Raw genomic sequence first — 14647 nt, 5'->3', positions numbered from 1 at the left:
CTAACTGGAAGGCTAGTTCACAGAATATTGCAATAGTCAATAACATCAGTCCAGGGTGGAAACTTTATAGCAGAAATGTTTGAGCGAATGCATTCAGTAAACATGAGAATTCAATTTTATGAAACCTTTTTAACTTTTATGGAACCTTTAAAAGTTCAAATTTGGTTTCTCTTGATACTCAGCACACTTGTGATGTGAATAATAAGGTTTAATGTAATCATACAGATCAGATATTAGTGTTGTACTATTGTATCTTGTTGAAAAATCACACAAAGGCTAATTATTTGCTGAAATAAACAGGTTTATTAAGAAAGGTACTTTTACATTAAACATTCATATTATATGACTTCAGTAAATGCTTCTTTCAAGTGTAAAAGATTCATTCTTCTTTGACCTGGGAAAGAAGGAAGAGTTAAACATTAGTCTTATTAACAAAAATGTTCTTCACTTTACATAATGAAGAGAATACAGATGTGCAAATGTCATACAGGATATGTAACATCAGCAAAATGCAATTATTATATTTCCACTACTACTAGTCTAACCTTTCCAGAATCACGGCTCTTTACTCTGAGCTTGTTGACCTGAGACTCAGAAATGTCAGCACGCTCCTCAGCCTCCTCAAGCTCATGCTGCACCTTCCTCAACTTGGACAGGTGAACATTGCCTTGCTCCTCCTAAAAGTTTATTTATTTATTTTTATATAGTTCATGTATCACGTTTCATCAAATTAGCATTCCAATATAAGTAATTACAGTGTAAAAATGTTCTATTGGATTTTACATACCGCCTCTTCAGACTGCCTCTTGTAGACTTTGACCTTCAGCTGCAGTTTGTCAACCAAATCCTGGAGTCTGGCGATGTTCTTCTTGTCCTCCTCAGTCTTCAAAAAATACACATTTACAAAATTAAGCATTGATCCTATAGGCATTGTCAGTACATACACTATTATACAGACTCTTTTGTCTGAACAAACTTGTGAGGAATATGGTCATACCTGATAAGTGAGCTCTTTCACTCTCCTCTCATATTTGCGGACACCTTTAACAGCATCAGCTCCACGTCTCTGCTCAGCTTCAACTTCAGCCTCAAGCTCACGGACCTAAAGAACATATTATTTTTATTCAAACAAATCATAATATAACATACTTCACCTTGCCCATATCATAACTATGAAGAGGCTTACTCTGGACTCCAACTTCTGGAGTTGTTTCTTTCCTCCTTTCATGGCCAGATTCTCAGCCTCATCCAGACGGTGCTGCAGGTCCTTCACTGTGACCTCCAGATTCTTCTTCATCCTCTCAAGGTGAGAACTGGTGTCCTGCTCCTTCTTCAGCTCTTCTGCCATCATTGCAGCCTTTTGCATTAATACAGAAAGTCATTAGATCCACATTTTTTACGTAAAATGTATGTAAGCGTCTTATGAAACATTTGGCAGCTACTGTTTCTCACATCAGTGATGGCCTTCTTGGCCTTCTCCTCTGCATTTCTGGCTTCCTGTACAGTGTCATCAACTTCACTCTGGACATGAACAAGGTCAGCCTCAAGCTTCTTCTTGGTGTTCAGGAGACTTGTGTTCTTCAAAATGGAAAGCAACAGTTTGAACATTTTGAATGATGCTCTCAATTCCCTTAATTTCAGGGAAACAATATGCCCTTACCTGAGAGTGCAGCAGCCCAACACGCTCACTGATATCCACCAGCTCTTGTTCAGCCACTTTGCGGCCTCTCTCTGTCTGCTCCAGAGCAGCTCTCAGCTCCTCAATCTCAGACTGCATCAGAGTGTTTCTGCGCTCCACCATGGCCACCTGCTCCTTCATGTCTTCCTGTCCTCTCTGGGCATCATCAAGGTGCAGTTGGGCATCCTGAACATAACAATAGCTTTAGAATGAGCTTTCGATGTGATTTCTGCTAGGGTGTACTTACCATATGTTAGATTATTTAAAAAAAAATATATGAATGCATCCCAAAGTCAAAAAGAAGAATTCCTATGCATACCTTGAGTTGTCCCTGAACGTTCCTGAGCTGTTTCTGGGCCTCAGCAGCCTGGCGATTGGAGTGGCTCAGCTGAATCTCCATCTCATTAAGGTCTCCTTCCATCTTCTTCTTGATTCTCAGGGCATCATTCCTGCTCCTGACTTCAGAGTCCAGAGTGCCCTGCATGGATTCAATGACTCTCTGGCTGTTCCTCTTGATCTGCTCCATCTCCTCATCCTTCTCTGCAAGCTTCCTGTCAATCTCTCCCTTGATCTGGTTTAGCTCAAGCTGGACACGAAGAATCTTGGACTCCTCATGCTCCAGTGTACCCTATGAAAAATAAAACACCATTTAAATATAAGAATGAAAATACACACAGTGTATTGATGAATAAAATAACACAGTATGATGGTTCTAGCAAGAATTCCATATTGATCTCCAGATACTCACTTCAGCCTCTTCCAGGGCGGTCTGAATCTCTGACTTCTCAGTCTCCACTGTCTTCTTGGCCTTTTCCAGCTCATGGATGCTCTTACCAGTCTCACCTAACTGCTCTGTCAGATCTGAAATTTCCTCTATAGAGAGAAAAACATATAATATGTATCATAATGCACATGCATTAATCATATGTGCTTACTTTTTAATGTTCACTGAGAATTAGAACATTTAAAGGGATAGTTCACCCAAAAATGAAAAAATTAATTACTCACCCTCATGTCATTACAAAACCATAAGACTTTCGTTCATCTTTGGAACACAAATGAAGATCTTTTTGATGAAATTTGAAAGTTTTCTGTTTCTCCATAGACAGCTACATAATTGATTCTTTGACACTTCAAAAAGGTTATAAAGAGATCATAAAACTAATCCACATGAATTGAGCTCTCAGATTTCATCAAAAAGATCTCAATTTGTGTTCCGAAGATGAACAAAAGTCTCACGAGTTTGGAACGACATGAGGGTCAGTAATTAGTAAAATAATTTTCATTTTGGGTGAACAATCCCTTTAAGTTTTTTTTCTAATTTAACGGTTTCATTCTTACGCTGCAGATTCTTGTTCTCTCTCTTGAGGGTCTCCAGCTGATCCAGGCTCTCCTCATAGGAGTTCTTCATCTTGAACAGTTCAGTGCTGAGTGAACGAGCCTCTTTCTGGGCACCTTCCAGCTCGGCCTGACCTTCCTCATATTTCTGCTTCCATTCTGCCAGGACCTTTGGTGAAGATATTTTAGGATAGAGTTTGTTTAAAAAATGTTGAACAAAGCCCATTCCAGCAATACTTTACAAAGAGAATATAATATGACTAAAACGGTTTACCTTGTCGAAGTTCTTCTGCTTCTTGTCAAGGTTAGCAGCCAAACCATTGGCTCTCTCCACATCGATCATGAGGTCCTCCACCTCACCCTGGAGTCTCTGTTTGGTCTTCTCCAGAGATGCACATTTGGAGTTTACGGCCTCAACTTGTTCCTCTGCCTCTTGCAGACGCTGAGCCAGCTTCTTCCTGTTAAGTAATACACATTATTTAGAATTCTAATCTATAAAATAGCTGTGAGAGTTAGGAATATTATACAATAACATACATACTTGGACTCTTCAAGCTCCTCAGTGCGCTGGATGGCATCAGTTTCATATTTGGTTCTCCACTGAGCAACCTCACTGTTGGCCTTTGACATTCCCCGCTGCAGCTCAGCCTTTGCCTCCTGCTCTTCCTCAAACTGCTCACGGAGCAGGTCGCAGTCATGACGGGCTGATTGCACAGCATGGGCCAGTGCGTTCTTAGCCTAAGGGACAAAGTCGCATAATAATATTGTATTATTGTCTCTACAGTAAAGTAATTGAAAAGTATGTGCATGAATTGATTATGCTGTATTACCTTAACCTCCTCTTCAATATGTCTCTTAAGCTCCTCAATTTGCTGAGTGGAAGCTTGTTTGCCTCTGGTGAGCTGGGAAACCAGAGCCTCCTTCTCCTCCAGCTGACGGCCAAACTCACCTGTATAGATTTAGATTCACTGTGTCAGACTTTTCTATGTCTCTCTCAGTTTATTTCAAAACAAATAGATGTAAGATTGTATCAATGTTACAGTCAGAAATTTACAGCTGAACAATCTTAATACACTATTATTTTTGATTAAGTATTGTTGATAATTATTGTTAATTATTGACATTAATTACTTTTGATATAATATTTATTTGTTTATGAGTTACCATTTTCAGTTTGAAATCTTGCACTTTGAGTACTGAGATCATTTAACTGACGAATGTTCTCGTCATTCTTGGACTTAATTTCACTAAGTTGGTCCTCAAGTGTGCGGCACATCTTCTCAAGATTGCCCTGTAAATACAAAAGTCATTAGATATTTGAAAGAACTTCAAGACTTGTTGTATGTGACCCGTGCTGGCAAATGAGCACATTTTCAAAAATGAGTTATTGTTATTTACTTTTATTTTTATCAAAAAACCTTCATGTATGATGATGTATGATTTGTTGGAATCAGACAAAAAAGGACTGCGCTACACCTATTTGAAGTCAATAGAGTCAGCAAAGTACATTTTGAGAAATATTTAGTTAAAATTTTCTGAAGGATCCAAAACAAAATCACCTAGCAACCATACCTTAAAATCCATGGTAATACCACCAAATTTGGCACACACCAAATCAAAACCAAATATCTATAGGAAAAATATATATTATTTTTTTTTTTCCATGATACCACAATTGTTTGATTAACATTAATGAGACAGCAGCCTGTATATTGAGACCTACTGTAATGCACATAATCTAATATAATGTTACATATCAGATGTTTTTCCCCAACAGTTAACCAAACTTTCACTTAAGGCATAACAGATAAGGTTTGCGTGAATATTCGCCAAGACAGATATTTTGAAATACTGCAATTCTGTGGACATGTGTATATTGGGATTGCGTGCTGTCTGAGAGGCATCTTTGTGCTTTGTGTTTATCTGTCAGTCAGTGCAAGTAAGATCATTTTGTTTACATCAGTATGAGTTTAAAAATCATATTTCATTGGTTCAGACTTAAGCCATCGAGAATTCGCTATGAATATTAAAACTTGTGCTGAGGGGAAGCACCAGTCGTTGAGAAGCGAGTAAAGAAAAATGGCAATTTTTCATGGATTATTAGAACAAAGAAAAGATTTAGGAATGTACACCTCTCAGAAAACGTAAAAAAAAAGATCATTTTAGATGTTTAATTACTATTTGGAGCATTTTGATCGCTAGAAGAGGGCTTAATGAACCAATTTTTGTGAATGAAAATGAAATTCAACCAAAATTTACATTTGCCTGTAGTTCGTAATTAGCACATGCGTATTCCGACACATTTTGCTAGCATGGGTCACATATATTCTTTAGAATATTTCCCAACCTTTGCTTTGGCAACAGCCTCCATGTTGCTGGAAAGATCATCAATCTCCATTTTGAATTCGCTCTTCTCTTTCTCAAGCTTCTGCTTGACACGCTGCAGGTTGTCGATTTGCTCTCCCAGCTCGGCCACACTGTCTGCCTGCTTCTTGCGGAGGGCACCAGCAGTAGCTTCATGCTGGAGGGTGGACTCTTCAAGATCACGACGCAGCTTCTGGAATTCAGCTTCACGCTTCTTATTCATCTCAATCTGAGCAGAAGTGGCTCCTCCAGCCTCCTCAAGCCTCTCACTGATCTCCTCAAGTTCCCTGGAGAGATCAGCTCTCTGCTTCTCAACCTTGGCACGAGCAGCGCGCTCAGCCTCGATCTCTTCCTCAAGTTCCTCAATGCGGGCCTATGGTGGTAAGTAGTTAATTTGATTTTTGGTTATCTGTATTTGAATCATAATGATGTAATGTTTGAAAAAAATCTCAAAATACCTGAAGCTCCTTGATTTTCTTCTGGAGTTGAGCACCTAGAGATTGTTCATCTTCAATCTTGCTGAGCAGCTGACCTGTTTCAAAGTCTTTCCTGTTCAACAATAAGTAGTTGTAAAAAAAAAAAACATAACACAACAATAAAAATGTTCAATGTTTTCAAAGATTTCCTGCTTTAATTACTTTTTTATTTTCTCATCAGATTGCTGCTTGTCATTCTCCAGGTCCATGACGGACTCTTGGGATAATTTCAGGTCTCCTTCAAGCTTTCTCTTGGTTCTCTCCAGGTCCATGCGGAGCTTCTTCTCTTGTTCAAGGGAACCCTCAAGCTATAGGACAATGTTATATAAAATATGTTCACAGCAGAAAACAGTTGATTTGATGAATTAATATAATTAATTTACATAATCAACTCACATCATCAACTTGCTGCTCAAGCTTTGTCTTGGATTTGCTCAGGGTGTTGACTTTGTCCTCCTCGGCCTGAAGATCATCCAGTGTCTGCTGATGTGCCTCTTGGAGGGCTTTCTTTTCCTTCGTAACCTTAGCAATGCTCTCATCCTGAGCTGCCATTTCCTCAGTCAAGTTCTTGACCTGTAGGATTTAAGTAAACTTAAATATTACAATTCATATTCTATATCAATATATAAAATAGAGATTAAATCTAATCTTAAACCAACTCAATCTCTAACCTTATTCTCAGTGGCATGTTTCTCCTTCTCCACTTTAGCCAAGGTGAGCTCCAGGTCATCAATATCTTTCTTCAGCTCAGAGCACTCATCCTCCAGTTTTCTCTTCTTGGCTGTCAGTTCAGCATTGATTTCTTCCTCATCCTCCAGTCTCTCAGTTGTCTCCTTGAGTTTAGCTTCAAGCTGGATTTTGCTTTTAATCAGACCCTCACACCTCTCCTCAGCATCTGAGAGACCCTCGGCTTCCTGTTAGTAAAATAGATTGCTATTTCATTGGAAACAACCTTGCTCATTTTTAATGTAGCCAAAATTCAGTTAATTATAAAATATACTCACAGATGCTACTTGCAGCTGCAGATCATTTTTCTCTTGCAACAGTGCTACCATCTTCTCTTCAAGCTCCTTCTTTCTGGCTTCAGCCTTAACCAAAGCCTCTTTGCATTTTGTATAGTCCTCTTTCATGTTTGCCAGCTCCTTCTCAGTCTCTGCACTCTGAAGCAGAGGCTTAATCTTGTAATAAACCTTCATCCATGGCCAGTGTTTGACATTCATGAATGAACGGATGTTGTATTGGATGGTGTAAATCGACTCCCTGTGAATAATTCATCATTAAATGGCATAATCATCATTAAGTTTGCACAGTTATCAATGATGTCATCTTTACTCATGACAATAATCACCTCCTCTCCGTCATTTTCACATACTCCCTCCTCATCACGTAGCCACGACAGAGAGCCTGAGTCATTGTGACCAGAGCAGCCAGTTTCTCATCACGCATCTCCTCAAGAACACCCAGAAGACCAGCTTTGAAGAACACCTGAATTTATGTAAAACAGTAAATCTAAATATATTGATTTAAACTGTATAAGCTAAATGACCATGATCACTGATTCTGTGAAATAATAATGCTAAATAATGAACCTTTGTATGTCCAAATCTGTAGTCATCATGATTAACGTCGATGGATCCCAGGAGTTTCTCACTGGCCTTCTTGTTATCCATAAACTGTCCCTCTGGGATAACACCTGCATTCAGCACCTTGTATCTGTGGAGAATTTATCAAAATACTTCATATCTTTTAATTAGGAGCCTCCTAGGAAATGTTGTTTTCATGTGGTCCCATTTACCTCTGCTTAAAGTCACCATATTGGATTCTGCTGGGGAAGCCCTTTGTGCAGATTCTGATACCCTCCAGAACACCGTTACACCTCAGCTGGTGGATAACCAGGAAGTTCTCCATGAGACCTAAAACGAACAGTTTACACCATGAACTTGGTAAATTAACTTCATCATATATATTGAGAACCAAAATATCTGTACGTTTTTTTTTTTTTAATACTTTACCTGGAGTCTTGGACTCATTGGGAATCAGGCAACGCACAAAGTGAGGGTGAGTGGCCCTCAAGTTGGTCATGAGTTTGCCCAAGTTCTCCTGTGGAGAATAGAAAAAGTTTGGCATGCTTTGTATTTCTTTATTTTCTTTTTTTTTTTAAATAAAGCAATATTGCTGTGATGTTATCTATATACATACCCTGAACTGGGAGGACACAGTCTGCATGGAGCCACCCTTCTTCTTGCCTCCCTTTTTAGTAGTATCTATTGAGATAAAAATACAAAGGAACATGTATAAATGCAAAAACAAGAAAGAAGAAAGTTAGTTCAAAACTGAATCAAAGTTTTGTTAAATAGATTTTTTCTTTACCCTCAACAACAGGTGGGTATAGAGTAGCCAGCAGTTTGACAGAAGACTTCTGGTACAGCAGCAGAACAGAATCATTCAGTGGATCCTTGTTCTTGTCCAGCCAGCCAGTGACATTGTAGTCCACAGTTCCAGCATAGTGAACCAGGGAGAAGTGGGCTTCAGCCTTACCTTTGGCAGGCTTTGGTTTCTCGAAAGCTTTGTTCTTGCCAAGATGCTGATCATATAGCTTGTTCTTGAAGGAAGCATCTGAAGCCTTGGGGAACATGCACTCCTCTTCAAGGATGGAGAAGATACCCATGGGCTGTTTATAAAAGAATGTTGTTTATTATCAAAAATTGGAGATTTGGAGAATAGGATCAATGGAAATTAATAAATACATAAACCATTGATAACCTTCTCAATGAGCTCAATGCAAGAAGCCAAGTCCATGCCGAAGTCAATGAACTCCCAAACAATGCCCTCCTTCTTGTACTCCTCTTGCTCCAGCACAAACATGGTGTGGTTGAAAAACTGTTGCAGTTTCTCATTGGTGAAGTTGATACACAGCTGCTCCATGCTGTTGTACTGGAGGACAAAAAATGACAGAAAAATGTACTACCTTCTGAATATCATTCATTTTGACATAAAAAGAGATAAAAGAATCATTCTTACATCAAAGATCTCAAAGCCAGCAATATCCAGCACGCCAATGTAGAAATTTCTTTGTTGTTTTGTGTCCAACATCTGGTTGATACGAATGACCATCCACAAGAACATCCTCTCATAGATAGATTTGGCCAAGGCGCTAACAGAGTTGTACACCTGTAAGTAGAATATGAATGGATATTTTATTCTGCTTCTGCAATAATTAGCCAGAATTTTAGGTTAAACACATGGCATGCTGGAAATGTTACTATACCTGTTGCACAGTCTGGCCTTTGGTCACATACTCATTTCCGACCTTGACTCTGGGGTAGCACAAACCCTTCAGCATTTCAGCAGAGTTCAAACCCAGAAGGTAGGCGATTTTGTCAGCCTCTGTTAAATACATTTTAAAATAAATTATCTTTGCTCTATAGAGTTTTTTGTGTAAAATTATAATAAATCAGGCACTAGGTACTTTCCCTTTTATTTTTAGATTTATTGATGTGCACGCAACTTCTAGTTTATATTTACGCTAAACATTATATACACAGTTTCTGTTATCAGCAAAGTCAGTACAATGGTTACTATTTTAAAGCCCAGGATAACACAAGTCTCACCCTCTGTGCCATCAGGCTCAGCCTGCTCCTCACGCTGCTTCTGCTTGAACTTCATGTTACCATGATGAAGCACAGCTCCAGTGAACTTGTAGATGCCCATTTTCTCCTCACTTGTGAAACCAAGAATGTCAATAGCGTCCTGTAAATTACAGAGAATAATAAAATATATGATTTGCCATATTTAAATAGAATATGTCAATATTCAAATAGCAATGACTCACATCAGTAGCATCCAGCTCAACTTTATCATCAATGCTGGCCACTGTGATCTGACCCTGACTGCACATGGGGAAGTCATAGGGGTTGGTGGTGATGAGCGACATTTCTGTAAAATACACAGCATTTATGAAAGAGCATCTTACAATATTATCTGAAACATTGAATGAATGAAATATGTGCACCTACCAACAATCTCAGGCTTATGGTTGGTCATCATCTGGAAGAAGATGTGGTAGCCTCTCTCATCTGGAAGCTGGAATGACACTCTAGACTTCTCCAGCAGATCTGTTGAGAGAATGTACTTGAGTCACAAGCATCTGATGAGTGACAGATAAAGACAAATGTTCAGGATGGATCAATAAAATCATGTCCACCTACATGTCTCAATGTCAGCACTAGCCAGTTTTCCAGTGGTGCCGAAATGAATTCTGATGAATTTACCCTGTTTAAATCATAATAGTATAATACATAAATAATAATTATTATAATCTCTTTATAGAAAACTCTGTACAGTAAAATTTAACACAACTGACCATCTGTACTGTAAATAAACAGTGGTTAACTTACAAAACGAGAGGAGTTGTCATTTCTCACAGTCTTGGCATTACCATAAGACTCAAGCAGAGGGTTGGCAGCAATGATCTGGTCCTCAAGAGAGCCCTGTGATGTTTGAAGCGTTTTCATTTATTTTCAATTGTTTTTATATTTCATGACTAAACACAATTTATAGGCATTTCACAAATTCACATATCGTATAGTTTGTGAGATGAGTGTAAATCATCATCTTTTAAAATAATATATATGACATAGTTTTGTATCTCGTACCTTTATTTTACTGGCCTCTTTCTTGACACCTGACACTGCAACTGTGGCAAAGTACTGGATGACACGTTTGGTGTTCACAGTCTTTCCAGCACCAGATTCTCCACTGGTTTATAAGAGATTAGAAGACAGAAGATTGAAAGACATGTAGACATATTCAATCTTTGTTCAGTCTTAAATTCTATTTTGTAAATATCTCCATAAATTTTCCATCTATGTTATACTTTTCATTTTTGTCATGGTCTGAAATTAAATTAAAATACTCACGTAATTAGGACAGACTGGTTTTCTCTATCTGTTGATTGAAATTTGTAAAATATCAGGTAAATATTTATTATATTAACAGCAACATCTAATTCATCTTAATGAATTCATAGCATTCAATTCCATAATGTCTTACCACACTGCATGAACTGATATGCGTTGTCAGAGACAGAGAAGATGTGGGGTGGGGCCTCCATACGCTTTTTGCCTCTGTAGGCAGCCACCACTTCTGCATCATACACTGGGAGCCACTTGTAGGGGTTCACAGTTGCGCAGAAGAGTCCAGAGTAGGTCTGAAATGAGCAGAGACATGGTCAGATTGCAACAACACAGAAAAAATGAACTTAAATGCTTTATATGTCATTTCAGAACTTACGTAGATCATCCATGCAGCATAACGCTCTTTGAGGTTATACAGCACAGAGGCTTCATTGAGATGGGTCATCATGGCCATGTCCTCAATCTTGTCATACTTGGGAGGATTCATTGGGTAGACATCTTCTTCTTTAGCAACTCTCTCCTATAAATGTGATAAATTAGATATTAGATACAAAAGAAAACAATGTAATAAGTAATTTAATGAGTTTCTACATAAAATGGAAATTCAAATTTACCTCCTTAGTGTCAAGCAAAACAACTGTGACTTTGCCACCGTCTTTGCTCTTGATTGTTCCCTTGAGGTACAACTCTTTGACATCAGCCACATAGCAGGCAGCCTTGGCATCAAACGGTTTGGCCTGAGCCTCCATTCTCTCCCTCTCAGGCTTACGAAGGTAAATGGCAGCCTTGCCATAAGCGGCCATCTCCGCGTCTGTACTCATGGTGGCGGCTTACTAAAGAGAGAAAATATCAACTTATCCATTACAAATTTCATAAATATTCAACAAAGGCAAGACACATAAAATATAAAACACATAAATTGTGTTAGGAAAGAGGCATATTCCTAAGTGTAGGCTTACACATGAATACAGACACATAAAACAATACTCTTTAAACATTTAGATAGAAAGCAAGAAGCAGGTAAGGGGCCCATTAATGGCAAAAATGTCGATTGAATATGTCTTTCTGGTGATGAAATTGAAATGCTGGTGTCAGGGGACGGCACATACAGTACAAGTTTCAGGACAATACAGAGATTTTCACTGCCGACTATGAGTCTCACTTGTGGTCTCTCTGCCTGAGTGCATCCTCCTGCTACGAGTATGTATGAAACAGACAAATATTTCCTGACAAATATTAAGAAATTTCTGTCACAGATTTGTATACCAGATTTGTATTATATAAATTTTATATTTTATGATAAAACTTACGACATTTCTAATGATTTATATTTATGCAAATCTCATGATGGATTATGATAGCAACACTGCATCCCAAGTTTGAATTTAATCAGACCATCAGTTCTGTAGTTTGAACCAATTTCATGTTTTGCTCTATTATACAGTAGCATCATCAATTGACCCTTTCTCGCTTCTTTTTCTGTTTCCTCAGACTGAATCTGCACAGAAATGTGTCAAATGTCCTCTGCATTTGGGCCAAATTTGTATAACTTTCCCACAAGGGGTTCTATGGGCTCTCATAGACTCAAAAGTGGAAGAAGAAAAACAGAATACAATACAACACAATAAAAGCGAATACAATAGGTGGTATATTTGGCACAAAAATAAAGGGTCAATGGGACCCCTTCCTTAAATTCATCTTACTAATACATTTTAAACACATTTCTTTGTAAATAAATTACAGGTTTTTAAAAACAGCATGCTTCACCAGTTTTCATCTATGATACAGACTATAACAACTGTTTTCCTCTACCCTAATCCACACACTGAATCATAAAATCACTTGCCTTTTGTCCTTGAGACCAGATGAAATGTTCACTACCCTTGGATTAAAAAAAAAAAAAAAAAATCTATTTATTAAAATGTATTAATATAAATAAAAACACAATTACTTTGAGTACAGACGCATAAGTGATGATGTGAAATTCCTTTCAGTCACAGTCAGCACAAGCTCTTACCACTTGATGGAACTTCTCTTCTCTTCTCTGCATCTCTTCTCTTGGCTTTTATAGAAGTTGATCATGCACACTAAGCAGAATCTATACATGGGCAGCCTCATATATTTTGATATATGATGCACTTTCTTGACCCGTTTTTTTGACCCATGAGAAATGTATGGACAGACTAGCAGACATCCTACCTAATGAAATCAGTTATAAGTCAAACCTTTATTGCTTCAAAATATATGGGTCACAGCTTCTATCTCAAAGTGCATGTGTATTATAATTATTTATTTTTAGTCTATTAATATCTTACTTTGACATATGACACACACTGGAGTAAATGAATCCTTTTTTGGAATGAGGGTACGTTCAGCCACCCCTCCCCCTCCCCCTTTTTTGAATCAGAAAACATTTCACCTTTTCACCCCTGGAAGTTCTTGTAGAAGGCTAATATGGCAGCAATTGGGCTAAACAATAAAATATGTTACAGACCTGACAAGATATATTGTTCAAGAATATAGAAAAACACTGTAAAATATGTCTAATACAGTGAAAACACACAACAAGTGTCAGTTTTTCTTTGTAGAAGAAAGCCAGTAGTGATAAAATTGGCACATTCCCATCCTGCAAAAATCCCTTTGTTATAATTTCTGCAAATATTCAAAGATTGTAGACATTTCTTCGTCTTCAACAGCTACAGTCTAAGCCTCAGCCACATGGAGACTAAAATGATTCAAAACCACATGTTCACCCTTGAGTGGTCAAAGCCAGCAATGCTAATTACCATGCTGTAAACAGAATATCTCGTCTGCCGTCTCTTATATCTCTTGTTGTACGTCACTAGATGTTCAGTTTTTGTAAAAATTGTGTAAATGCAGTTGTCACTACCTTAAATTACTAAATTGTGTGTGTACAAAACAGGATTAAGCATTAAAAGGTGAACTGACAGCTGAATTTAGCTCCAGTGCTTAGGTGGCCTTAAAGCTTCCTTCTAGAGGTATAAAGCTACATCCACCAAACTCGGCTCAGACCTTCAGACTGTTCTGACTTGGGTTGCTATATCTTTTCTAACTGATTGAACTTTTGGTTTTCCTAAAATGATGATCAATACTCAGAAAAATCCCATAGACTTACATTGATGGAATGTTCAAGTGAGCCATGGCTGATAAAATTATAATTTAAACACCTAGAAGCTGTAACAATCACGAGGCTGGATGCAAGTGCAAATAAAAATGCTTTATTTGGCAAAGGGATAGATGCAGGTCAGGTGCATCGGTGGGGTAACACCCGTCCGGCATTGGATAGTGGTGGTGCTCGGTGATCCAGTGCAGTAGTTCCTCTGTGGCAGTGCACGGTGATTACGTGCAGAAGTGCGGGAATCCAGACAGACGTCAATCACGAAGACATGAAAATAATCCACAATCCAAACGAACAGCATGGGAACAGGAACAGGATCACACACCGGGGAAAACACCACAACGCCCTGACAAAGACAGAGTGAAAACAGAAGGACTAAATAGGGTTAACTGATCAACTGCAGCTGGCGCGCTGATCATACACAGCTTGTGTGCTGATCAGCAGCAGCGATCAGCGACCCCGCCCACAATCACACACACACACACACACAATGCAAGACGAGACGAAAGGAGACAGTGAATTCATAAACCGTGACAGTACCCCTCCCCCTCCTGGCGCTCCCAGAGGCACCTACCTGTTGATTGTAATCATCAATAAGGGTGTGATCCAGAATGTCCCTAACAGGAACCCAACTTCTCTCCTCCGGACCGTAACCTTCCCAGTCCACCAGGTACTGGAATCCGCGTCCCCTCCATCTCGAGTCCAGAATACGATTGACCGAATACGCAGGTTCCCT

General features: G+C 38.6%; 1 protein-coding gene across 3 annotated transcripts; it reads right to left on the bottom strand.

Annotated features, from left to right (window-relative positions):
* Positions 1–280: 280 nt before the first annotated feature.
* On the bottom strand, positions 281–12973 carry LOC311083409 (myosin heavy chain, fast skeletal muscle-like). Of its 3 annotated transcripts, none has more exons than XM_084114895.1 (41): positions 12790–12973; positions 12619–12654; positions 11387–11605; positions 11149–11292; positions 10909–11065; positions 10776–10803; positions 10512–10614; positions 10254–10346; positions 10065–10128; positions 9873–9971; positions 9689–9792; positions 9468–9606; positions 9125–9243; positions 8878–9027; positions 8620–8790; positions 8227–8527; positions 8056–8120; positions 7869–7956; positions 7652–7769; positions 7446–7569; positions 7205–7341; positions 6861–7116; positions 6528–6770; positions 6253–6429; positions 6019–6164; positions 5839–5929; positions 5364–5753; positions 4181–4307; positions 3847–3965; positions 3558–3754; positions 3291–3474; positions 3020–3185; positions 2427–2551; positions 1998–2306; positions 1661–1864; positions 1453–1578; positions 1187–1357; positions 998–1102; positions 788–883; positions 546–677; positions 281–394 (listed from the first exon to the last, which is right to left on the bottom strand). In XM_084114895.1, exons 3-41 carry the CDS (start codon positions 11591–11593, stop codon positions 380–382), a joined length of 5790 nt encoding a protein of 1929 aa, XP_083971021.1. In that variant the 5' UTR covers positions 11594–11605; positions 12619–12654; positions 12790–12973; the 3' UTR covers positions 281–379. The 3 variants fall into 3 exon arrangements, with proteins under 3 accessions (XP_083971021.1, XP_083971020.1, XP_083971022.1); XM_084114894.1 differs by having other exon boundaries at positions 12615–12654; positions 12790–12813; XM_084114896.1 differs by having other exon boundaries at positions 12619–12815.
* Between the last annotated feature and the right edge of the window lie 1674 nt (positions 12974–14647).

This window comes from Abramis brama (assembly GCF_963993115.1).
Source record: "Abramis brama genome assembly, chromosome: 5".
Lineage (NCBI taxonomy): Eukaryota > Metazoa > Chordata > Actinopteri > Cypriniformes > Leuciscidae > Abramis > Abramis brama.
This window is presented reverse-complemented; position numbering and strand designations above follow the sequence as displayed.